The sequence below is a fragment of the Ovis aries genome, chromosome 1 (assembly GCF_016772045.2).
Source record: "Ovis aries strain OAR_USU_Benz2616 breed Rambouillet chromosome 1, ARS-UI_Ramb_v3.0, whole genome shotgun sequence".
In the NCBI taxonomy this organism is placed as follows: Eukaryota; Metazoa; Chordata; class Mammalia; order Artiodactyla; family Bovidae; genus Ovis; species Ovis aries.
In genome coordinates, this window is record NC_056054.1 from 90,037,672 (window position 1) to 90,064,861 (window position 27,190).

At 35.8% G+C, this 27,190-nt stretch overlaps 1 protein-coding gene across 1 annotated transcript in view; it reads left to right on the forward strand.

The window, feature by feature from the left end:
- CAPZA1 (capping actin protein of muscle Z-line subunit alpha 1) overlaps positions 1-26,603 on the forward strand; it is a 42,602-nt gene extending 15,999 nt beyond the window's left edge. Inside the window, exons 2-10 of the mRNA XM_004002331.5 lie at positions 6,105-6,168; positions 8,636-8,687; positions 9,880-9,943; positions 15,207-15,413; positions 18,611-18,690; positions 19,275-19,353; positions 22,090-22,161; positions 23,991-24,053; positions 24,990-26,603. Of these exons, the coding sequence (XP_004002380.1) occupies positions 6,105-6,168; positions 8,636-8,687; positions 9,880-9,943; positions 15,207-15,413; positions 18,611-18,690; positions 19,275-19,353; positions 22,090-22,161; positions 23,991-24,053; positions 24,990-25,130 (822 nt within the window). The 3' untranslated portion in view covers positions 25,131-26,603. The remainder of the gene's footprint in view (positions 1-6,104; positions 6,169-8,635; positions 8,688-9,879; positions 9,944-15,206; positions 15,414-18,610; positions 18,691-19,274; positions 19,354-22,089; positions 22,162-23,990; positions 24,054-24,989) is intronic.
- Positions 26,604-27,190: the final 587 nt, after the last annotated feature.

Below are 27,190 nucleotides of genomic sequence, written 5' to 3' on the forward strand. Positions count from 1 at the left end.
ATGGTAAGTAATCAACCCTATGTTATCAACAGAACACTTCTCAAATGTTTTTGCTTTCAGAACTCATTTACACTCTTAGAAATCAAGTTGTTGTTCCCCCAGTGTTATTGAGATATAATTGACATACAGCACTATAAGTGTAAGGTGTACAGTGTATGATTTGACTCATATACATCATGAAATGATTATTATAGTAAGTTTCATGAATATCTATCATCAGATACAAAAGTAAAGAAATCGTTTTTTAAAAAGTTTGCCTATGATGAGAACTCTTAGGACCTATTCTCTTTAACAGCTTTCATATATAAAATACAGCAGTTAATTATATGTATTATCTTATACATTACATCCCTAGTACGTACTTATCTTGTTAACAAGAAATTTGTACCTTTTGACTATCTCTCCCCAACCCTAAATTCTTTTTCTATGAGTTTGTTTTTGAAGTAATTGACATATAACACTAAGTTAGTTCCTGTTATACAGCACAGTGATTTGATATTTCTGTACATTTCAAAATAATTACCACAGTAAGTCAGTTAAGGTATGTGACAAAGATGCTACATAGTTATTGACTATTATTCCCCACACTATACGTTTCATACCAGTCACTTAATTTATTTTGCAACTAGAGGTTGTCCTCTTAATTTCCCTTACTTATTTCCTCCATGCAAACCTCTCCCTCTGGCAACTGCCTTTTTGTTCTCTGTCTCCATTATTGATTGTTTTTTAGATTCCGAATGTAAGTGAAATTATATAGTATTTGTCTTTTTATGAGTTATTCACTTAACATAATACCCTCTATATCCATTCATGTTGCAAATGGCAGATTTTCATTCTTTTTTTTTTCTCAAGTAGTATATATCAATTTGGTTTATGTCTTATATGTTTGTTCAGAGTACCAGAGCTTTGTAATGACTTGAGCATTTGCTTTGTGGCACTTAGTCCTGGTAATTTTTTTTTCAATTGAAGGACTTCCCTTTCACTTTTCACTTTCATGCATTGGAGAAGGAAATGGCAACCCACTCCAGTGTTCTTGCCTGGAGAATCCCAGGGACGGGGGAGCCTGGTGGGCTGCAGTCTATGGGGTCACACAGAGTCAGACATGACTGAAGTGACGCAGCAGCAGCAGTTGCTTTACAGAATTTTGTTGTCTGTCAAACCTCAACATGAATCAGCCACAGGTGTACATATGTCCCCTCCTTTTTGAACCTCCCTCCCATCCCCCTCCCCATCCCACTCCTCTAGGTTGATACAGAGCCCCTGTTTGAGTTTCCTTTTACATAGAGCAAATTCCTGTTGGCTGTCTATTTTACATATGGTAATGTAAGTTTCCATGTTATCTCTCCATACATCTCACCCTCTCCTCCCCTCTCCCCATGTCCATAAGTCTAATATTCCCTTGTGTTTATATGTGTACACACATACTCCATATCACTTCTTTATCCGTTCATTTAGATTCCATATTTTGGCTGTTGTAAATAATGCTGGAGCGAATATAGAGGTGCATTTATCTTTTATATTTAGTGTTTACATAGAAATTGAGGGGGTTTTGGTTTGTTTTTTTGTTTGTTTGTATTTGACTGCACCATATGGCATGTCAGATCTTACTTCCCTGATCAGGAATCAAACCCTGCCCCGTGCAGTGAAATTGAATTTTTACTTATGTGGCTTCTGAGTATTGTGTGTACGTGCTCAGTCGCTTCAGTAGTGTCTGGCTCTTTGCAACACCTATAGTCCAATGGGCTATGGACTGTAGCCCACTGGCTCATTTGTCCGTGGGATTCTCCAGGTGAGAATGCTGTAGTGGATTGCCATGTCTTCCTCCAGGGGATCTTCCCGACTCAAGGATCCAAGCTGCATCTGCCATGTCTGCTGCATTGCAGGCAGAGTTTTTACTACTGGGCCACTAGGGAAGCCCTGATATGTATTGTATTAGATATTAAAACTTAAAAGGAGTTTTTCAAACAACTCATTTTTATCATAATGATAATAAAAATTTATTGCATTTTGACATAAATGATTAGTATACATATGTATTTTTTAAAACCTTTATTTTTGAAAATGCAGAAAGAATCTGTAGGAAAAAATAGTGTTGTTTTACGCTATGCATATCTTTTAAATATCTCCATTCAGTTTGTCGAGCTATGTTGTCTTAGTTTGTACCTACTGTTCGCTCTGCATGGGATGCTCACCTTGGTATCTACTCATTCTCCAATCCAGCTGAAACATCAGTGCCTTTGAAAGTCACTCCAAGCCCTCCTTAAATACCTACATAGAATTGACAGCATCTTCCTTTGTGCTTCACTGTACCTTTTAATGCTTGCTATATTACTATCTGGGTGACAGATCCCTTGAGGACAGCGACAGTGTCTTAACAGTATTTAATCTTTATTTACTGACTCTTCCTGGCTCTTCAGTAAATGTTTGTTGAATAGATAAACCACTGCTTTTTTACATGCACTGTCAGTTTCTCCATTATCCAAATCACTTTTTTAGTTATGGCATTTCCATCAGATTTTGTAACTTTTGAAAATTTGTAGGTAACTTTAGAAATATGAGTAATGTGAATTTTCAGTTTGGTAACTTCTACTTTTATGTATTCAAACATTAATAAGTAATATGTAAAATATAGTGGTAGCTTTATTCTTTTAAAGGAAGTTGCTTTTGGTGTAGTATATGAATATATTTTTGAATTGCACGCACTTAATTTTTTGTGACTGAGGGGAGTTTCTTAATTATGTAAGGATTGTGGGAAATGCACCTTGACAGAAAGACCATAGCTGCTCAACAGACTTACCACAAATAGGCTAAAAAAATAGGTTTGCTTTTCAAAATACATTTTCTAGTTTCTTAAATAAGTGATTGATAACAACAGTTAACAAGTACAGTAATATGATTAAGTGCACTTGGAAAGCACATATACACAGTTGGAAATCCATTTTAGAACTGTTAGTCCTGTATAGTGTAATTCTCATGAGTTGAGAGGCACTTCTTCCTTATTAGAAACTCTATCTTTTTATTGTTGTTGCTTAGTTAAAATAAGAGCTTTATGGAGTATTTCGTCTTAATCTCCACTAGTTTTCATTGGAGGATATCTACAACTACTCTGCAACATCAGAGTTCTGAAACTGTACGTGCCTGCATAAGAATAACTTAAGGTGTTTGTGTTACGGATTCCTCAACCCTGCTTCCAGGTGATCAATATACAAGTTTGTCTTCTAAGTCTTAAAGATACAGAGAGTTTTATAGCTCAGAAAAGTTTTGCAGATCTCCTAATCTCTTTTAGGAGTTGGATTATTATGAGGAAATTCAGAACTAAAAAAAGTTAGCAAAGTTTCCAGAATCACAAATCTAGGTAGTTAATGGACCAGCAGATCCAGTAATTAGAATCCAGGGTTTTCATTCTGCCTTGCTGCATGAATCAGTCAGCCTTTCTTGCCTGAACAAATAATTTTAGTTATGGAGCAGCTTTTCTTTTACTTTTTTTAGAATAAGAGCAAAGTCATATAAGATCTTCCATATAAACCTAGGGATGCTAAAGTTGTAAACTATTTCCATCTTTTTCAAATTCTCAACCCCAGCTTTATTTTCCAAAGACTTTAGTGTCTTTTTTTCTCTGCCTTAAGAATGGTTTGACTTTCGTAACTTTAATTTTATTTTAGTCAACAGGAACTTAAAGTTGTTTAAAGGAAATGGAAGAAATCAACAGAGCATGCCTAACTGGAAAGTAGAGCTCAGTTTATTGTTAGATATACATGTTCCTCTTTGCCCCTTGTCAGTAAGTTGAATCAGCTTTATATTCATCACATGAGATATTAGGGAATTTTTAGTAGCCTCATAATGTGTTAGAATTATATGAGAGAGCCTTTGCGGTCAGTCCTATTTCATTGCTAACATCATTATTACACACATACTTACACATATATGGATATCACTAAATGTTACTCCAGATTGTTAGGTGGTTTTCTTTCTATGATATAGGATCTTACATTCCTTATTAAGATTCTCAAACAACATTTACTTGTTAAGAAATGAGAGGTTGATTTATATACCAGATTAAATACATGGTTTTACCTTACCTTTTATGACAAAACTTTTTAAATGAAAATGTAGGGAAAAAAGGGAATGGGAAGAGACATAAATTAGTAATAGTTTAAGTTAGTAAGCGTGTCATCAGTGGACCAAAGGTTGTTTTTTTTTTTTTGCCAATTAAAAAAATAATACAGCGTTAGTTTTTTTATTCGTATTATTTTTTAAATTTTGTTTACTTTATTTGGCTGTGCTGGATCTTTGTTGATGCAAGCGAGATTTCTCTAATTGCTGTAAGCAGGGTAGGGGGCTACTCTCCAATTGGAGTGTGCAGGCTTCACATTGCAGTGGCTTCTCTTAATGCAAACCACAGACTCTAGGGCACAGGCTCAGTAGTTGTGGTGCATAGGCTTAGTTGCCCTGTGGCATGTGGAATCTTTCAGGACCAGGGATTGAACCCTTGTCCCCTACATTGGCAGGCAGATTCTTAACCACTAGACCACCAGAGAGGTCCTTAAGCAGTTCTTGAAAAAAGGTGAAATGGTTCAAAAACATGAAAAAAAGTAAGATCAGAGGAAACCCAAAACACATTGAAGAAGAAAACTGTTGTGGAAGTAGGGGCTTTTCTGGAGGACATCAATTTAAGGAGAAAGAAGGGAAGAACTCAAAACAACCTTGGAGTGGATTAGTTGCGGAATTGTTCTCTAAGCTTTCTGGACCACATGACTCCTCTTTTCATTCCCATTTGGGCTAAGCTGCAGACAATAGCATTAGCCCTCAGAATATAGCATTGAGAATGAGCTTTGGGAGCATAGAGTCAGGGCAGTGCCCCAGGTAGCCTGTGACCATAGGGTGCTCACTCAGAAGAAAATCTGCTCACACAGTCTCAACACCAAGTCTACTATTTCCCTCCCCTACAATCAAGGAGATAAACTGCAGCTAAACAGAACAGGCAAACTAAAATAAATTCAAAGAGAAGCAATAGTACCATGAAAGAGAAGTATAAAAATCAACAGTATATCTAAATTCTTAGGAAACAGTCCATAGAACAAGACTTTAAGGATAGTTAATATCCTCAAGGAGACACAAGAGATTATTGCATGCACACACACAAAATATAAGTCTTGGAAGTTAAAATAGAATTGAATAGCAAAATGGACACAACTGAAGAGCATGCTAATGAGGTGAAAAATGCAGCTGAGGAATTCTCCCTACACAGGCATAAAATGACAGAAAAGATAAAAACGGAGAAAAAATTAGATATTCAGGTTAGATCCTAACATTTCAGCATCCATCTCTAATCAGAGTCCCAGTAACAGATTGGCAGTAGTGGGCAGGAGAGAAATTTAAAATGAATAATAGAATAAATATTTTCCACAGCATTCTTTAGGATGTTTAGTATAGTTTGAATAGTTTAGGTGACAAGAATCATCTTTGTCTTACTTTTAAAATTAGTGACACTGCTTACGTTTCATCATTATTGAGTATGCTATAGAATTTTGGTAGATAACCCTTCATAAAGTAAGTTCTGTTCCTACTAAAAACTAGTAGTTGTGTTGTTGTATTATGATATTTGAATGGGTATTGAATTTTGTTTTTTCCAGCATGGGGTAAGATGATCACGGGGTTTTGCTTCTTTAATTTGTAAGTTATATTGATTTATTAGTATTGAATCATCCTTGTATTGGGGTAAACACCATAACATAAATTGGTATAAAACCAATTTGCTAATGTTTTATTTAGTTTTGCTTAAGAGTTTATAAATGAAATAGGATTGTAGCTTTCTATTTTTGTGACTATAGTATATTTTGACCAAAATTGATTTTTCAGCTTTTTAAAAAAGAAAAATTCAGAAGTAGCAGCATGTATATCCCCAAATTAGAAAAAATCTGTATGGATAATAAACACTTTGAGATGTCTTGTGAAAGGAGAATCTGAAGGCTGCTAACCAGTAGGATTTAAACAGGAAATTATATTTCAAGGGATGTGATAAAAATTTTGTTGTCTGTTAATTCCTTCCCATCTTATATGCTACTCTTCATAATTCTTTTACTGTAAATTTTATTTCTCTTTAGGTACGCATAGCTGCTAAATTTATCACTCATGCACCGCCAGGGGAATTCAATGAAGTGTTCAATGGTGAGTAAAGATTAGTACTTAGTTATTTCAGACCCTCTTTAATCACTTACAAGCACTTATTGAGTGTTTGCTATCTCTCTTAATCCTTACAACATTATAGCTATAGCTAAGGAAATCAGAATTCAAAGAGGTTAAAATAACTTACTCAATATCACCCTATTACCCAGCTGGTAAGTGTCAGAGCAGGGATTTAAACCCAGGTCTGCATCAAAAGCATGCTCTTAAGACCCTAGTATATTAGGATACCTATCTTATGTGAAAAAGAGTTAAAGTAGTTCAGTATTGATCAATGTAGAAATAATATTAAATTTCATAGCTTCATATCTATCATTATAGATCATAGCTTAAATCTCTTCAGTGCTTTTACTCAAGAAGTGCCACAGTTTAAGACAGTTTTTAGAGCCATTGGGGCCAAACTGACTGTATCCAGAAAGCTTGTTAAATATACAGATTCCAGTGTTGTCGTCATCCTAAGATTAGTTAGATCTTGGTTGGAATGGGTAATCTGCTTTATCAGGTCCTTCAGGTGATTCTGAGTCACAACCAATTTGAGAACCACTATTCCAGTATATTTACAACCTTCCATACTATTTACTGTCTTAACACAGCTTACAGAATGAAAAATGTAAATGAGGCATTATAACTGTGTTAATGTCAATCATCATAATCCCATTTTAAGTTGTAAACTGATTCATCTTAAAATTCCCCTTGAGTAAAACCATCATCTTTGTGCATCTTGGTTCAGTTTCAGTTCAGTTCAGTCGCTCAGTCGTGTCCAACTCTTTGCCACCCCATGAATCGCAGCACGCCAGGCCTCCCTGTCCATCACCATCTCCCGGAGTTCACTCAGACTTGCGTCCATCGAGTCAGTGATGCCATCCAGCCATCTCATCCTGGGTCGTCCCCTTCTCCTCCTGCCCCCAATCCCTCCCAGCATTAGAGTCTTTTCCAATGAGTCAGCTCTTCGCATGAGGTGGCCAAAGTACTAGAGTTTCAGCTTTAGCATCATACCTTCCAAAGAAATCCCAGGGCCAAACATTTCTTTTGAAATTCTACTTTTACATTAAAAGGTTACCTCCTTAGTTAGGGGAACTGTATGATGTTCATTTGCACCTGGCTCAGAGCTCCACAAATTGTGGAACAGTCAATAATCTCCACTGGTAAAATTAATGATGCAGAGGAAAAACAACTAAGAGAAATATGAATGTTATTTACAAGGAGTAAAATAACACAAAAGAAGTAAATCAAGACTTTCTTCTTTATGACTTGTTTTGAATATTTGAGCACTAACAAGGAAAACAAATGCAGCCTTTCTTTGCCTAGTCTGTCTTTCCATATTGACCAAGTATAAATTTTCAACAACAGAGCTTTTAGAAATTCTCCAGCAACTTGAACTTTAACTGATTAGCTCAGATAAATTCTTGACTTAAAAATTAGTGGCCTTTATAAAACAAGTACTTTGTTTTACTTCTGACAAATGTACTTTATAGGAATATCATAAGAATAATTGATCCCAAAGCATTAGATTAAGAATTGGCAAGCTACTTATGACATGACAGCTGGTTTTTATTGGAATGCTACACATTGATCTCTGCCAGCCCCTTCTTTCAGAAGCTCTAAGAGTCAATTGCCTTTGCCTTATAATTAGCCTTCTCTCTTGGCGGACTACAGTGCATGTTTTCGCAAAGAGTCGAATGTGACTGAGCAACTGAAAACACACACACACACTTGGAGTTAATTCTTGGTAGTTTCTTAGTAACAAGAACCCTCCTCTTCCAAAGGAGAAGTGACTGGACTCTTGACACAGAGCTTTTTGAAAAGATTGTAGGCCCTGCATTAGATGCTCCAAGGAAAATATGTCCAGCAGTTTCGCTGCCACTGACTGAATCGTGCCCAGCTCTTTTGGTCTGTTACAGAAAAGCCTACAATTAATCTATTTTAAAAGGATTCTTTAGATATAAATTATCAGTCCTAACTTTAACTTTCTATAAACCATGTTTTTCATTTGCTATAATCAAACTCCACGAGAGTTTATTGTTGGATTATTATATCACAAATTATGCAAAGCTGTGAACATTATTAACATCTGTTTGTGTATGTATATTTTTAGAATTTCAACATGTATAGTGATACATACATAAATAGTGAAGTCGCTCAGTCATGTCTGACTCTCTGTGACGCCATGGACAGTAGCCAGTCAAGCTCCTCCATTCATGGGATTCTCAAAGCTAGAATACTGGATTGCCATTTCCTTCTCCAGGGGATCTTCCCAACCCAAGGATCGAACCCAAGTCTCCTGCATTATAGGCAGACGCTTTACTGTCTGAGCCACCAGGGGGTATCCATAACTAATCTTGCAAAGCCTGATTTTCTAGAAATCTAATCTAGAAATCTGCTAAAATTTCTCAAGTTTGCCTTCTATTGAACATTTGAATTTTAACATCTTTAACATTGTTTTCCTCCTCAGATGTCCGGCTACTACTTAATAATGATAATCTCCTCAGGGAAGGGGCGGCACAGTATGTATCTTTCTAAATCCACTTACTTGTTATTGTAATATTGGGTAAACTATGTTGATAATAAACTAGTACCCTGAAAACAGTTTAAAATACTTCAAAATAGAGCAATTGTTTTATTTTGGGTTTTTTTTTTAGTTGTTTTTCTCCCCCTTGGAGAAAACATGTTCCCTCCAAATATTATTTTTTTAAAGTTTATTATGTTTGGTCTTATTTTGATTTTTGCTCAGATATTTTTTCTCTGCTCAACAGAATTTAATGTTAGCTATTACATTTTCTTCTGTAGTTCTTTTTGTTCATGCTGAATTTTTTTAATAACTGCCAGTTGTAGAAAGATTAGGCTGGTACTAAGTGATGATGTTTCTCACATTGCCAAGAATAGCAGATGCTGAGAAAGTACCTTAATAGAGTTAACCAAAGAATAATTACATGATTATTCTATCCAATCATTGATTTAGAATATCATTTTCATTTTGTCCTTGTCCTCAAAAACATTAAATTGGTGGTTGGTTGGTTGATTTTCTTGTCTCTTTTAAATCTTAAACACTGTCTAGCTTTTAGGGCCTCCTGTTCTCTGGCTTTATCACTACTCTGCTTTACTCCTGAGTACAAAGTGCTCTTTCAGTTACTGTCTATCCACCTGGCCCACAATTCCTTCGTAAAGAAGAAACCAGAGTTGGATAATGACTGAGCAGAGGTGGGGTGGGGAGATGGAACAAGTGTTTTTTTGATGCAGAGCAACAAATAATTGTTATAAAGGCATTTGGTGTGATATATAATTGGTTTAGATTTTAGCTGTAGAAAATATTTTAAGAACTGCTGCTTGGGAAATAATCTTCTGCCCTGTCCCATAATGTTTTTTGGTTTTTTTTTTTAATTCATTTTGGGACCAGATTCTGCAAACCTAAAATTTGCACAGAATCACTATAATTTCCATAATGAATGATAGCCCAGTTACATATTCTCTTTCACTGTTCTGTGAACTACCTTCCCTCCATCCCCTACCCACCCCCGCTGTGCCACATGGCATGCAGGATTGTAGTTCCCCAACTGGGGATCGAACCCATGCCCCCTGCAGTGGAAGCATGGAGTCCTAACCACTGGACTGCCAGGGAATTCCCTGAACTACCTTTTATACTTACTTATGTATAATTGGTTTCTCTCCCTCTTCTTCTTTTTAAAAAAACCAAAACAGTGCGTTTGCCCAGTATAACATGGATCAGTTCACGCCTGTGAAGATAGAAGGATATGAAGATCAGGTAACAATTGTTTCTGTTAGATAGACTGTGCCGGGAAGGTAGTAGAAATACTGTAAAACAGATGTCTGAAGATAAGATGCTGAGTAAACTCATGTCTTAGCTTTTGTAAATATTCTACATATTAGGAAATTCTTCCTCCCTCTGAAAATAGGAGTTTATTTGAAGAGAGAATTGTCCTTAACAAAAGAACAATGCAAGTAAAAGGAATTAAGTTTTACATAAGCTTTCCAGCTGTCCCTAATTCTCCTTGGTAAGAATAACAGAAGACATTATATTTAATAGGAAAACAAGGATTCCTGTTCAGATACAGGAACAAAGTAAATACATATTCCCCTTTTTCCCCACAGTTATTAACATTACATGACAGGGCTTTTCAGATTCATTAATGTACACTTCAAAGGTAGTATGGCATCAAATGACAGATGCCTTTTCACAGTCTGAATCCCCTTTGAACCCACAAGTCCAAAGAATTTATCTTAAGAAATAAGTATATAAATGTGTAAAAAAGATTATTTGAAGCAAGGTTTATGATAGTGAAAAATTGGGAGCAGTCTAAATGTCCAATATTAAATATCTGTAGGCCAAAATCCTGTGTAACCATCAAAAACTGATAGAAATACTGAACTGGAAATATGTTTATGATATATTAAGCTAAAACATGAAGCAGCAGGTAGTATTGTGCGAGTTTATTTTTTAAATAAATATTTAAATGAACAATTGTATTAGAATTTGCATCTTAAATTTTGTGAAAGGTACATCTTACTTTATGTGCCATTAAGAAAGTGAAAATACTGTCAATTAAATTATGACAGTTTTAAGATGCTGTCACTATAAGATACATCCCATTTTATGAAATGTTAAATCATGAGGGGAATGTATACATCTTAAGACTCAGAAATAAAAGTAATAAGAAAGAAAAGAAATAAAGTATTATATAGATGTGCATAGAAATTGAAATGTGGGAAAATACATACCAAAATGTTAACTCTCTATGTTGGGATCACAGGATTACTATAATTTGTTTTGTTTGTTGTTTTTTATTTGTTTTGGTTTATATTTGTGCTTATCTTTTTCAATGAAAATAGATTAATTATAAGTATAAAAGACAAGAAAATACTGGTTTTTTTACTTTACAAGTATACTTTACAACTTTACAAGTTTACAAGTGTTTTTACTTTACAAGTATTTTCTTTATACTTTACAAGTATAAAGACAAGAAAAGACAAGAAAAATAAATGATAAATATTTCTTATAGTTGATATTGTATACTTTACTAATAACGGCAGAATTATTGAAATAATAAATAAGGTCTGTTTGCAGATACATGATATAAGAACAGTCCCATATACATGTGGTAGCCAGCTTAAAAATGTAGTCAAAAAGAGATCACATTCTTAGCCACAACAACACATTACCTAGACATAAAAGGAAAATGTGGAAAGACATTTGAGTTAATAAAGTAGATGCCATCACTGCATATAATAGGAAATCAGCTGCAGTGGGTTAACGTAATAGAGACTTTTTGTCACATAAGAAGACCAGAGGTAATATTTAGAGATGTTATGGCAGCTCCGTCCTGCAGGAGGGCATGGCAACCCACTCCAGTATTCTTGCCTGGAGAATCCTATGGACAGAAGAGCCAGGTGGGCTAGAGTCCATGTGGCCACACAGAGTTGGACGTGACTGAAGCAACTTAGCATGCATGCAGGCACACACGGCGGCTCCATATCATCGGAGACCCAAGTTGCTTCTGGCTCTCTATTGTGCCATCCTATGTATGGTTTTCATTATTGTGGTCTCAAAATAGCTGATCCATCTCTGCTGTCTGAATCCAAGTTCCAGGAAGCAAGAAGGAGGAAGGTGCAAGAGGTGCTATTTTCTGTTCCAGAAGCAACTTCCACTGATAAATTATTGCCAGAATGCATATCACTTTATCATTTTGAGAAGTGTTGTCTTTTTAGTTGGACACATGGCCTTGAAAAACCTTTAAGATTCTGTTAGTAAGGAAAAGGGAGATGAATGGATATTGGATAGGAACTAGCAAGAGCCTGTCATACGGTTTATATATACCTACCCCCACACATTTTAATCAGAGAAATACATGGAAAATTAAATAGACTTAAATGCCACATTTCAGAAAAAATATAAAAAGTTTATCTGAATAAGAAAAATAATATGGGAAGCTTTTTCAAATAGATTCCATACAGTTCCTATGAAAATTGTTATAGACCATACAGGATTGTTCTGATCAAGATTAATGCCAGCAAACATAAAGACATAAAGAAATGATAGTAGAGCCTTAATCTAGGTACTGTAAAACAGAAAAGGAAATAATTGATTAAATGTATAAGATTAACCTTAAGTTTGATTTCCAAAGCCAACTATATACCTAGATTAATTCTAAATGTAGTTTAAAGGTTAACTAATTTTTAAAATTTATTTATTTATTTATTTTTGGCTGTGATTGGTCGTCATTGCTGTGCCAGGGCTTTCTCTAGTTGTGGAAAGTGGGGGCTTCTGTCTAGTTGCAGTGTGCAGGCTTCTTGTGGTGGCTTCTCTTGTTTTGGAGCACAGACTCTAGGCACTTGGGCTTCGGTAGTTGTGGCACACAGGCTTAGTTGCCCTGAGGCATGTGGGACCTTCCTGGACCAGGGATCGAACCAGTATCCCCTGCATTGCAAGGTGGATTCTCAACCACTAGACCACTGCTGCTGCTAAGTCGCTTCAGTCGTGTCCGACTCTGTGTGACCCCATAGACGGCAGCCCATCAGGCTCCCCCATCCCTGGGATTCTCCAGGCAAGAACACTGGAGTGGGTTGCCATTTCCTTTTCCAATGCATGAAAGTGAAAAGTGAAAGTGAAGTTGCTCAGTCGTGTCCGACTTTTGGCGACCCCGTGGACTGCAGCCTACCAGGCTCCTCCATCCATGGGATTTTCCAGGCAAGAGTACTGGAGTGGGGTGCCATTGCCTTCTCCACTAGGGAATCCTAAAGGTTAACTAATTTTTAAACATAAAAATTTAGTAGGAAATGACAAGAGATTCATAACTTGAATAATGATGAAATATTTTAAAAGTTAGAAAGTATTTTTTACTTCTACAAAATAAAAAGGTTTTAAAAATAAAATTTTAAAGGGAGAAAATACATACCTTAAACATTAATAAAAAGGTTATTCAAGTACCCTAGGATGATGTCAAGAGTTCAGTAGATAAATGAGCAACAAATATGAACCAGCTTAACTCAACTGGAAAATACAAAGCAAACTTTAAAAGTGTTAAATCATCTACTAATAGTAATTAAGGAAGTACAAATTAAAATTTTAATGTGAATGTGTTTGCCTTTGAGTTACAAAAGTTGTAAAATTGTAATGAGAAAGCTTTATGAAGGTAAGACTAAGGAAATTGTCTTATGTATGGTTCCTACTATTATAAACAAGGTTTTTTAAAGATAGGTTGTTGATAAGGATAGAAATCTCAAGAGTAGGAATTATTTTCAAATAATTTTTTTTTTTTAAAGAGACTTTATTTTTAAATAGTAACTGTGTCAGAAGACAAGTTAGAGGGAAATACGTGGAATTCAAAATCCAGGCAAAAGGATAATCTCTCTGTAGTTCAACTAGAAAAAGACAAAGACTCGGTAGAAAAGTGGGCAAAGGTTAGATACAAATAGTTCACCAAAGTGGAAATACAAAAGACCTCTTTTTTTTTTTTTTAATTTTAATTTTTACTTTATTTTACTTTACAGTACTGTATTGGTTTTGCCATACATTGACATGAATCCACCACGGGTGTACATGCGCTCCCAAACATGAACCCCCTCCCACCTCCCTCCCCACAACATCTCTCTGGGTCATCACCGTGCACCAGCCCCAAGCATGCTATATCCTGCGTCGGACATAGACTGGTGATTCGATTCTTACATGATAGTATACGTGTTACAATGCCATTCTCCCAAATCATCCCACCCTCGCCCTCTCCCTCTGAGTCCAAAAGTCTGTTACACACATCTGTGTCTTTTTTGCTGAAAAGACCTCTTTTTTAAGGGGAAAAGAAATGCAGGTTAAGATTTCTGCTGATGATGAGCTTGTAACTTGGTACAGCATTCTATGATAGAGGGCAGTTTGTCAGTCTCTATCAAAATTATGAATGTGTTTACCCTTGACCCAGTTGTCCTGTTTCAGGGAATTTATAGAGCACAGGTTTGCTTGGCACATGTACATAACTTGTACATAAAAGGACATTTGTTGCAGTATTGTTCATAACAGCAAAAGATTAGAAACTACCCGAGCTATCCATTAATAGGAGACTAGTTGAATACATTTTTGTATATCTATACAATGGAATCATACATAGCTGTAACAAAAAACAAGGAAGTTCCATAAGCACTAATATGGAAAGATTGTCTAGATACATCAAATTTAAAAAGAGAAAGTACAGTATAGTATTCTAGTTTTGTTTAAAAGAAAGGGGTAGAGAATTAGCATACACTTGTATTCATTAAAAAATAAAAGAAACACCGAAAGAATCATCTAAATCAGAAATTGGCAAACTTTTTCTATAAAGGGTCAGAGAGTAAATATTTCAGCCTTGCAGGAAAGAGTCAGGCTAGACTACTCAGCACTGCTATTGCGGCAGGAAAGCAGCCATAGACAATACAAAAAAAAAAAAACAACAAGCGGGGCTGTATTCAACAAACTTTATTTACAAAAACAAATGGCACCTCATACATAGCTTGCCAAAGAACTCTTGCTCTAAATTAATAAAATCAGTTACCTTTGTGGGGAAGGGGGAATATGTTGGGAATTTGGTGAATGGTAGATAGAGGTGAGAAAAAGATTTCACTTTATATTAATTTTTTTTCACTTTTGAATCATATGATTGATTGTATTACCTATTTTAAATGCTACGTGTTATGACTGGAAGAAATTCATGAAATACGTGAAAAACAAATGCAGAAGTGTACTTTTAAGTTATTATTAGTTGTGTGTATGCGTAGGTTGTATATTAATTATATAGATTGTATATTATAGAAACCAAAATGTGAAGGATATTGTTAGGATGGGGGAAATGTCAGTTTAGAGTTGACTTACCCCAAAGATCATATTTTTATAAAAATAAAAATATAGGTTGATTGAAAAATTTATGAAAGAGCAATCTGACTAAACGAAGAGTTAATTGCCTCTAGAATTTTTGTTTGTTTTGTAAGGTGTGACAAGAACTGTCTTTTCTTTACAGTTACTTAACTTTGTAATTATTCTTTGGAAGGTCTTAATTACAGAACACGGTGACCTGGGTAATAGCAGATTTTTAGATCCAAGAAACAAAATTTCCTTTAAGTTTGATCACTTACGGAAAGAAGCAAGTGACCCCCAGCCAGAAGAAGTAGACGGAGGTCTGAAGTCTTGGAGAGAATCCTGTGACAGTGCTTTAAGGGCCTATGTGAAAGATCATTATTCCAACGGCTTCTGTACTGTTAAGTATCTGCCTGCTTCATTATTAGAGTTTTATTTCTTATATTTACCGTATCATTTGGAGGCTTTGGCCAGCCACAGACATCTCTTCTTAGTTACAGTCTCTTCTGCATTTTATTCCCTAAATTATTTTTGAAAGGAGTATAAATAGGACATTTTATATGGAAAATTCTTTCTTAAAATCCTAGTGCATAAAAATTTATTTATTTATTTAGTTTTAATTTTTTTGGCCATGCCACAATACTTGCAAGATCTTAGTTCTCCCACCAGGGATTGAACCCAGACCACGCCAGTAAAAGGACCAGGTCCTAACCACTGGACCACCAGGGAGTTCCCTAGTGCATAAAAATTTTAAATGTCAGTGAATCCTATTTCACATCTGTCTTATTTAAGAAATAGCCTTACACTCATCAAAAAGAACTTTTTACAAAGCTACTTCTACGTAAGTGATTTAATTGGATAGTCAAAACTATTTGAACCAAACAGCTCTTTAGAAATTAAAGGTAATTTAAACTTTCTTTTAATATCTTTTGGTGGGGAAAAAAAGATAAATTTTGTTCTAACAATTTTCCCTTTGTAAAATTTTGACATTTTTAAGAAAAATGTTAGATTATTAATGTATAATGCTGTACATAAATGCTGGTTGTCATTATGATTGTTTTTCTTATTTTTTTGTTTTTAAAAAATAGAAAAAACACATTATGATAGATAAGCACAGAACTCAATTTTGGAACCTAGTATGGCAAGGAGAGACATGACACACACACTTTTTTAGAAAATTGGCTTTTCATTCTTAATATACTTTCAACTTATCATTTGTTACCTATTCGAAATTTTTCACTACTCATTTCTTAACTTGGAGAGCTTCCACACTGAGTAACCCCACCATGTCCTTTTCTCACTTCTCTTAGCTAAAAAATGAGCTACAGAAAGTATTCTAACAGTGTCTACCGTTTTATATCCTCAGCTGTTCTGCTTAGAAATTCTTAATTTTATCTCGATAGTCCTTGGTATTTTTCTGTATGCAGTTGACCCTTGAACAGTGCAGTGGTTGGGATAACCAACCTGTTGTGCAGTTGAAAATTTGAGTATAATTTATAGGAGGCCCTCCATGTCCAAGGTCCTTTTGTATCCACAGTTCTTCATCCCACCACAGATTCAACCAATGGTGGATTATGTAACACTGTAGTATTTACTGTTGAATAAAATAGTAGTTCAAACCCATGTTGTTCAAGGATCAGTGGTACTGTGTTCCAAAACTTTCCTGTTGTCCTTAGACAGGCATCTCCTCCCTCACATTTTAAAAGGAGTAAGAATTACATGAAATCTTTCTATTTCTCTTCTTTTCCACATTCAGAAATCTTTCTTTCATGTACTTCCATCTGAGGAAGAAGGATCTGTGTTCTTGATTTCATACAGTCCTGTCTACTTCAAGATGTCTAATTGTAACTTCATTTTCTCTTCTGATAAATAGTTCTCTTTACCTAGAAATATTTTTATTTCTCCTGTGCTTAAGTAGGGTGGGAGGGAGGACATTTCTTTAGTCAAAATAGTAATTCCTGCAAGTTACTTCTCTTCCTTCTCTTTCCACTTTCCCCTTCCTCCCTTTCTTCTATCTCTCCCTTCCCTCATCTCTCTCCCTCTCTGCTGTACAAGCAAACCAGGGAGCATTCTGCTCCGACTAGTGCCATCCTCATTACTTAGCCACTTCTTGACTTTATGAATTTTGACTTCAGTCCCTACTCTACAGAAACTGCTGTCTGAGGTGGACTAATGGTTCCTGAATTACCTGACCCAGTGTCCTTTTCTTGGTCCTTGACTTTTGTATGGCATTTCACACTGAGGCCAGTCAGCTATTTCTAGAAATTATCTTTCCTTAGACTGCTATGTCAGTACCTTCTAATTATTCCTTTTTTTAAAAAGTTTCTATTTATTTATTTTTTGGCTACACTGGGTCCTAGTTTTGGTGCACAGGATCTTCAGTTGCGGCATGTGGAATCTGGTTCCCTGACAAAGGTTTGGACCCAGGCCCCCTGTATTGGGAGCAGAAGTCTTAGCCAGTGGTCCACCAGGGAAGTCTCCCTATAGTTATTCTTATTCTGTCTCTACTTATTTCTTGTCCTCTCCCTTACGTTTTTAAATGTAGACGTTCCCCATCACTGTATTTCTCTTTCTCAAAAACTTACAGTTTATTTAATGTAGGGGAGGTTGTAGAATTTGGTGTCAGACAGCCTGTGAATTTGGGTTCTACCTTAGCCACTTTCTGAATGACCTTGGGCAAGAAGCTCTACGAACTTCAATTTTATCATCTAAACATAACAGTGTGTTCCACTATATTTATTAGAGCAAAAGGAAAATAAATATAAAAATGTTTTGTGAACTGTAAAAAAGGATTTTATTGTTTCTTTGCCTTGGTGATCACATTTTTGTTCATTTCTCCTACACTAAGGAACAGTTGGTGTTTCCAGCTCCTAGCTGGACATCTCTATCTGAACTTTCCAATCTGTTAATGACACCAGTCTTTCTCTAGGCATCCAAGCATACAAATAGTTTGGTACTTTCCTTTCTCTTGCCCTTGATTTGCAATATATTGCCAGAATTTTGACTTTTGCATCCTTATATTCATTGATAGGACCCTAATTTAATGCCTAAATTAATTCTGTGGCTGCCTAACTTTGAACTTTTCTCAGGTTTTACCCTGTTTGCCAGTATTGATTATTCTCCCAAAATAACAGTTCTGGTCATGTTGTTTTGGTTTCTGTCCACTGCATGTAGAATAAAGTCCAGTCTTCTTACCTTACATCTACTACCACATGACTTAAGTCTAATCCTGTATTATCTCCCACAGTTCCACCTCATACACGTCCTCTGACCTGATGGAACCAGTTACCATTTAGTCATTCATGGATCAGCCCTCTGTTTCCTCCCTGAACTGCTTATTCATCTTTATTCTCCATCTCTCCTTATCATAATCTCATCTGTCTTGTAAGGCCCATTCTAACTGGCACCTCTCTTGCACCCTAAACCAGGAGTAGTATTTCCTTCTGTATTCATTGTATCATTGTCTGCCCTAGACCTTAACATGTGGTTTGTGTTCCTATTCCATGAATTCTTGTGAGTATGTAAGCTCATTGCTTTTGTATAGTATTTGTTGCTTAAATATGTTTTCAAGAATCTAACTTTTTTTTTTAACAATAGGTTTATGCTAAAACTATAGATGGGCAACAGACCATTATTGCATGTATTGAAAGCCACCAGTTTCAGCCTAAAAACTTCTGGTAAGAAAGTAGATATTCTCTTCTTTTTTAATCTATATGTTTATATAGAAAGGAAACCAAACCAGCAGATGAGACTTGGTTTTATAATCTAACTAGATTAGAATAAGTTATTTGTTCCCTACCGCAGAGTGAGGCATTTGGATGTGATCATTTAGATTTCTTTTAATTCTAAGATTTTATAATTTATCTTTTAAATATTGCTGTTACACTGAGTGAAAATAACTGATTAATAAAGTAGCCTGTGGAAAGTCTGACTTTTACTTGGGTTTGTTTAATAATATTTGAGTTATTGCATAACTCAGTGGCCTATCCATGTGTTTGTGGAAAAGCTTCCCATGAGCAGAATAGGCATGGTTTTCTACTCCCAAGATAAAAAGAATGAAAAGTGAAAGTCAAATAACTTAGGGAAAGCTTATGACTAGGCCACTTGGATACAAAACTTAACATTTGAGTGGATAGAGCCTTGGATTTATCAAACTGGAAATGACTTGTTTCTGTTTTTCTTCTTTCCCAAATTCTCTGCCTCAGTGTCAGACCACCTCTTTCTTACTGCTAATTCTACGGTTGTGTGTGTGTTTCCATAGGAATGGTCGCTGGAGATCAGAATGGAAGTTCACCATCACACCACCTACAGCCCAGGTGGTTGGAGTACTTAAGATTCAGGTGAGATCCAAATATGTTAATAGGCCATGTTAAAACATCACATCTTTAAAGCAAACATGGAAGTTGATATTTGCTCTGACATTAGAAATAAGGAACAACTATCTGTAGATGCAAAGGGAGCTAGATGGTAAATAGAAACGGAGGTCTCCTTCCCGGGGAAGTGCTGTAGTTAAACAGAGCTCTTCTGGCTTGATAAAGGACAGTCATGTGACATATACTGCTTGCTTGTTATTTTTGTCTTTCAAAAGTAACCTAAGATCTTCCCAAGAATTATCAAATAGCAGTTCTAGATAAGAAGAAAATAACTAGTTATTAAGAAATGACTATATAGCAGCTACTGTAACTTACTTAGAGTCTTTTATGTAGCTCTAAATGTCTACATATATTTGCTAACTCTTAGCTCTGAAGAAAGCTTCATAAATGGACTTGTTTTATTTATTTATTTACATTTATAGTTACTATAGGTTTTCAACCAAATAAAACAGGAATAGAGAGAATGGCCAAGTGTGATTAACCAAGCAGAGTAGAGTTCTAATGCTGGTGTCGGGACATGCCCCCAGGTGAAGAAGGAGCTTATTACCTCATTTGATACCTAGCTAGATTGAAGTCTTCTGATCCTAAAAAATTTGACTTTCAGAATTCATGGTGATTTAATTCTTGAGCCAAACTAACTCTAAAGTCAGATTACACAGTTACTGATAACTAAGAAAGTCAATACCTAATTTAGCTGTATTACAACTCTTGCTTTAATAACAGTTAGCAGGAGTTGCCTTTTTTAATGGTATAATTTAATCAAAACATACATGGTAGATGTAATCTATAACCACTTTTTTCGTACATACCTATTACTTCCTGCTACAAGAAGCTGCACCTCTCTTCTTGGGAGATTTTCCTAACTGCAGGAGCATGTCCAACTCAGCTAAGGCAAGCTGGAAGTGTTATGCAGCTCTGGCACAGCCCTTAGTGCCATTCAAAAGTTGTTGGGAAATATGCCAGCTTCTTCACCCCTCAGGTGGGACAGCTCTAAAGCATGTTCTGCATAGTCTTCCAAAATCCAGTGCTTGGCAGCTGTGATGTGCTCATTAGTGCACCTGATACTTCCTTGCCTTCTGTATCTCACTTCCTCAGTCCTTACTAGTGCTTCCTGAGACTACCCGAAATAAACTATTAACTCTCAGATCTTTATCCTGGGGTCTGCTGCTGGGGAACCCAACCTAAGATAATACATTGTTCTATATCTGTTGACTGTGTCTATGCTCTAGACTTCTTGTAAGTATGGCATCAGCATTATTAACCTGGCAGCTTACTATAAATTTATACAAGGAAATTTATTTTCCTTCTAGAAGGAAATTACTTGTGTTTCAGTTTTGCCAAGGCAAACCTGTAAACTAAGAGCACACATCACAAAAGTTTCTGATAGAACTTTTACAGTAGGATCCAGTACCCAGACCTGATTTAAGCCTTTTTTTTCTTTTTCTTTAATGAATGAGTCTGTGCATTTTATTGTATTTATTTTTTGGCCACACCGTGCCACAGGTGGGACTTAGTTCCCTGACCAGGGATCAAACCCATGCCGCCTGTACTAGGAGCATAGACTCTTAACCACTGGACCACCGGGGCACTCCAGGACTTCATCTATACCTTTTAACCATGAGCTCTCTGATCACACTTTGAGGAAAGGCTTATTACTTCATTTATGTCTTTTAAAAATCAGAGTGAGAGTTATTTGGACATGTCATTAGGATATTTAACCCTTGGTTATTCTATAAGCAAAAGAATAGCTCCAGGAAGACAGTTTCTAAGGATTTAAGTTGATGATAGTCATGTTGACATTTTTATTAGCAGATGAAACCTAGAAAAGGTTTTGTTAATTTTGGTGACTGTGACTGAACCTGTCTTGTAAATTGCTAAAACTTCCCAAGCCATACATCTAGTTGAATTGTTAGTTTGTCTCTTGGATAACCCTCTTTTTTGCTAATTGTTATCATAATTGTAGTATCCACTTTGCCTTACATCCTCAGGACTGCCTTTAAAAAAAAAAAAAAAGCTTTTAATTTTATATTGGAGTATAGCTGATTAACAGTGTTGTGATAGTTTCAGGTATACAACTGAAGAGACTCAGCCATACATATATACATGTATCTATTCCCCCCCAAACTTCCCTTCCATCCAGGCTGCCACATAACACTGAGCAGAGTTCGCTGTGCTATACAGTAGGTTCAGGGCTGCTTTTGTCTTACTTATTTTTGTAGCCTGATTTACCAATAGAATATTTGTTTTTCAATCCTGTCTTTAATCCTCAGTTTCCTGTACCTGGTCAGATCTGCTTAATCAAAACTGATGATGTTATATATGGAGAGATGTGTAAAAGATTAGGACCCATTAAAATTTCTTGGTTTTCACATAGAAAAACTAATGTTAAATGAATTTAATACTTTTCAGAGCGTAATCTTATTTATGATCTTTCTATTCACAGTGCCAAGCACAGTGTCTGGAATGCAATAAGCACATAGTAAATGTTTATTAACTAATAATCAGTTTTTCCTGCTAAGTAAAGAGAATTCTTAAATTTAAGTGTTCTGTGAATTTCAAGCGCCATTGTAAATTACCATTGGCCATATTAATTGTTTGCTCAGAGTTGGTGAGATTGAGGGTGACTGAAGGCATGGATTTGTGCTCTAAGCAGTAAGTTTCTATGTGCTCTAAGCACTTACATTTCTTAACTTTCTTGCACAGGTTCACTATTATGAAGATGGCAATGTTCAGTTGGTTAGTCATAAAGATGTACAGGATTCAGTAACTGTTTCGGTGAGTGTGGAATATTTAATGTATGTCTCACTTGTGTCTAGTTTCTCTTTTAGATCTTTTGATCCTGAGTACTGATTCTGCCACTAGAAATGTGGTTGTTTTCATTGCTTTGATTTTGGCAGCTTGTTTTTTTTTAAGAACTTCATTAAAGACCTTATTTTATTGTTTTTAATTTTTATTGAGTATAGTTGATTTACAATGTTGTGTTCAAGTATATAGCAAAGTTATTCATATATATATATACACACACACACATATATATATATACATACCTACTTATATTTTTTAGATTCTTTTCCATTATAGATTATTAAAAGATACTGAATACAGTTCCCTGTGCTACTCATTAGGTCCTTATTTTTGGCAGCTTATAATTGTTAGTATATAACCAACCAGTTTTGTTGGTTAGTTGATGATAGTTCACAGACTGACTGAGAATAGTGATAATGGCTTTAGAGAATTCATGCTGCTTTTTCTTTCTCTCGTGAGATTTGCTCAAGGACAGTAGTATCTTCAATTGATAAATACCAGGAGGAAGGAAAGTTTGCCAAATTAAACCCTATAGGATTTATCATTCATATCATTAGAGAAACTGAACATTTTTAGAAATGTTCAATAATAGTATTGTACACTATATCTGGAAAGAAGGGACATAATTTTTTATGCATTTATAGTACTTCTTAATATTCCTAGAAATTACTGAGCTTTTGTTTATGTGTGTTATATCTATCTACCTTAGTAGAAATTAAAATTGAAGAATATTAAAAATATGTATTTTTTAATTTAAAAATAACAGGGATGTCCCTGGTACTCCAGTGGTTAAGATACCATGCTTCCACTGCAGGAAGCCTGGGTTCAATCCCCTGATGGTAAACTGAGATCCCTGGTGTGGCCAAAAAAAAATCTAAAGCAAAATATAGCATTAACAAACCCATTACTTCTTAACTTTACTTTCATGAAAAACAGCTGTATTTTTCTGAGTTAAAAAAAGTAAGTGGAAAGAATATCATTAATTTACATTTTCACAAAGTGTGTAATGTCTAACTAATAAAAGACAGCTGGATATGTGCTTCACACATTAGCTCTCAAAAAGTAATGAAGTCGTCACACATTACATAGCTTCTATGAAACTACATGCACACATTTGAAAGTAGAAACGGCAAGTAACTATGTCTTAGTATTATTATGAATAAAAAGTAGTTTTGACTCTTCTGAAAGAATCTTGGGGCATGGCCCTAGGCATTAAATCTCACCCTCTCTAATTCTGTTTACTTAAAATTGCGAAAGGAAGTGTGAGATTAAATTCATTTTGTACCCAAATCATGTAAAGTGAAATGTGATTGGTTGTCTCAACATCATAAGGAGAAAATAGAGGAGCCTATGAACTTAGAAGATATACTTGATATGTCTGAGATCATTGTTTTTATCAATTAAACCAGAGATATTGTCAAGGCATAAAAATTTCAAGACATTGTGTTATCTTTTGGGCATACTGTGGTAGATTGGAAAGAAATGTGGATTGTTTTGATGAAGACCTACCTAGATTTGGATCCCATCTTTATGATTCAAAGGCTGTATAATTTTGGTCATTATTTGAAAGAATTCTGTTTTCTTGTCTGCAAAATGGAGGTGGCAATAATAACATGTATTTCACAGGGTTGTTTTAAAAATCAAAGAAGATAATGTGCACAGGAAAACTTGAAAAACTAGATTGTTATACAAATGTTAGTTAAGATGGACTTACTCTTTAGTATCTTTTTTATTCACTACTTATTGAATTTTATTCACTGCTTAAGATTTTTTAAAATTCTTACTATTCCCTCCATTAGAATGAAGCCCAGACTGCCAAGGAGTTTATTAAAATCATAGAGCATGCAGAAAATGAGTATCAGGTAAGATAACTTGAAACTGTTTTTTATAGATCTATATAGATTTTGCTTTTAACACATTTGTTATACTTCTCTATCCTTTGAACATAAATATACATAATTATTCAGTGATACTAAGTATGGAGACTTTGCAGACCTTGCAACTTTACATTCTGCTTACAGTCAAGGTTTTGGCATTGGAAGGTACTGCAGATATATCCCCATTACCCCAAAGTAGAGCATCCCTATGAAACCTTTCCAAGGCCAAATGGTGTAAAGCGGAGAAGCATTTACCTTAGAACACATCTTGCTATCAGATGTACAGAATGATTGAGATACTCCTCAGATCCTCACAGACACAGTTCACAGCTCTGGCTTGCTTGATGGCAAGATGCTGAGTGTAGTTCCCAAGGAAGGAGCTTGGTGGGGCCACTATTACTGCTCAGGGTGCACCCTGTCCCTGTAACAGCCTCACTGCCAAACAAATGGCTAAACTCTTTTTTTTTTTTTTTTTTTTTGCTTTGGTAAAAGCAAAGTGAAAGTGGTAGTCACTCAGTTGTGACCGACTCTGCGACCCCATGGACCTACAGCCTGCCAGGCTCCTTTGTCCATGGAATTCTCCAGGCAAGAATACTGGAGTGGGTTGCCATTCCCTTCTCCAGGGGATCTTTCCAACCCAGGGATTGAACCCAGGTCTCCTTCATTGCAGGTAGATTTGCTACCTCTCTACCATCTGAGCTACCAGGGAAGCAAAGTGACATACAGCAAACTTTGGAAAAGCAGGGGATTACCTGTATAGCCCTAGTTTTAGAAATAATAGAGGTGGGCTTCTTAACCTGCTTCAGAGATTGGAGAGGTGCTCACTAGAAATCTTCCAGCCTGTAAGTCCTTAGGGGACTGAAGCATGCCCTTTAACTAAATCTAGTTTCTGTTCAACTTATTTTCAATTATCTATTGCAGACAGCAATTAGTGAAAACTATCAAACAATGTCAGACACCACATTCAAAGCCTTGCGCCGGCAACTTCCTGTTACCCGCACCAAAGTCGACTGGAACAAGATACTCAGCTACAAGATTGGCAAAGAAATGCAGAATGCTTAAAGGCTGAATGTAGGATTCTTCAGTACATGGAAAGAAAGGATTCAACGTGTGGTCATATGATAAATAAGTGATTTATAAACAAGAGTGATATTTTGCTAGGGCTTTCAAAAGTTAACAGGTTTTCTAGCCTAATGGAATACTGTTGAACCTAGACCATTGTCTTGATTCTTTTGTGTTTTCTGCCTTGTAATTTTGTTTTCACTATATCTACTTGTAAATTTTTTTTTTTAAATTCTGCCACATTTAATGATGGAGAGAGATATCTACCCTGGAGTCATTTTACTGTTGAGAAAATTTTCCTAGCCATGAAGCCCTGTTACTGACATAGACAGGTAATATATTCAGTACTTTTCCACCCCATCCTTCAAAGTACTTCTGGTGTTCAGTGGTTTTTACTGATTGACCAACAGCTAGAGGCTGTGCTGCAAACTGTAGCTGAATGGAAGACACATTCATCCTTCTCCCTCCAGTTGCTTTGATCATCATTTATAACATCTCTTAACTGTAGTTTCATATGTTTGGATTGGGGCTTTTCGGGTTCATTTTGGAGGCCAAGGAAGTTTTCTGGAAATTCCATCATAGCCAACTTCTCTGGGGAAGTTGTTTTTAAATCCAAAGACTTGAACCACATTCCCTACATCAACATGTTTGCTTTTTCCCTTTCCCTCATTGTCTCCTTCCCACCTAGTACCATTATAGTTATAGACGTGCATTTTTAGAAGAGTGTTATCCATTTTTATTACTGTTTTTTTAATATTCGAAAACTGCTGACATACTAGGGGTATAGTAGAGTATAAAACTTGAAGAAATGCAGATGTTGAAGGAATAATAGGTATCTTGTGCTTTAATACTTTGTGGCAGGATTGTTCTATAAGTGAATGAATCAAACAACTATGTTAATCACAAACAAAAAACTAAAAATGAACCAAAGTGAAAAGGATAACTTTCAGGCAGTATCTTTCTATTGTAACCTGTTATTTAAGGGAATACTAGTGATTTGTTCTAAATAGGATATAATACTTATTCCAAATTACTCTTCCTCAGTCCTGCCTGCCAACTCAAATATAACTGTGATATAGCAACCCTTCCCAGGTTTATTGGCAGGTACAGGTGTGATCTCAGAATACACAGGTGACATAGATATGATATGACAACTGGTAATGGTGGATTCATTTACATTGTTTACACTTCTATGACCAGGCCTTAAGGGAAGGTCAGTTTTTTAAAAACCGAGTAGTGTCTTCCTCCAAACACACGTCAAAAAAGAAGGGTGTTTGTGTTTTGGCTTTGTTTTTGCTGAGTAATACAGTCAAGCAAGAGTTTATTTTTAAGTGACCTGTTGATTTGTGTAAGCATTTTTGTTTATTTCAAATAAAATATATTTGTATTACTTGTCATTCATACTATCCATCCATACTACACTATCCTCTGTATCAGGTAGTCCAATAGAAATACACCTGTTTTGTTCTTAAATTGTCTGAGTCTCTCCTTTTTGAGCCATCTCTTCAGCCTTTGTTCTCAGGGTAAGATGTTCTCAGGGAATTGCTCTTATTTGATGATAATGTTCAGGGTTTCAACTACTGTAGATTCAGTGACTATCTGAAGACCAGCTTTTTGTGTGTGTGTGGCCATGACTTGCGAACCTTAGTTCCCCAACCAGGAATTGAACCTGTGCCCACTGTGTTGGGAGCAAGCAGTCTTAACCACTGGACCACCAGAGAAGTCCCCCCTCCCCCTTTTTTTTTAAGTTTTAGGAATTTCTCTATGGATCGTACTGCTTTACCGTCGCTGGCTACTGGTGTTTTCAAAGGTTTTGTTTAGGGTTTTCCATTTCTGTCAGAAAAATCTAGTTATCTTCTCTACTTGTCATTCAGAAAGCAAGGCCTAAGTAGTTATAGTTACTAGGTTGTTGTTCAGTTTCTCAGTTGTGTCCAACTCTGCGACCCCATGGACTGCAGCATGCCACGCTTCCCTGTCCTTCATTGTCTCCTGGAGTTTGATCAAATTCATGTCTATATTGAATCGGTGATGCCATCCCACCATCTCATCCTTTGTTGTCC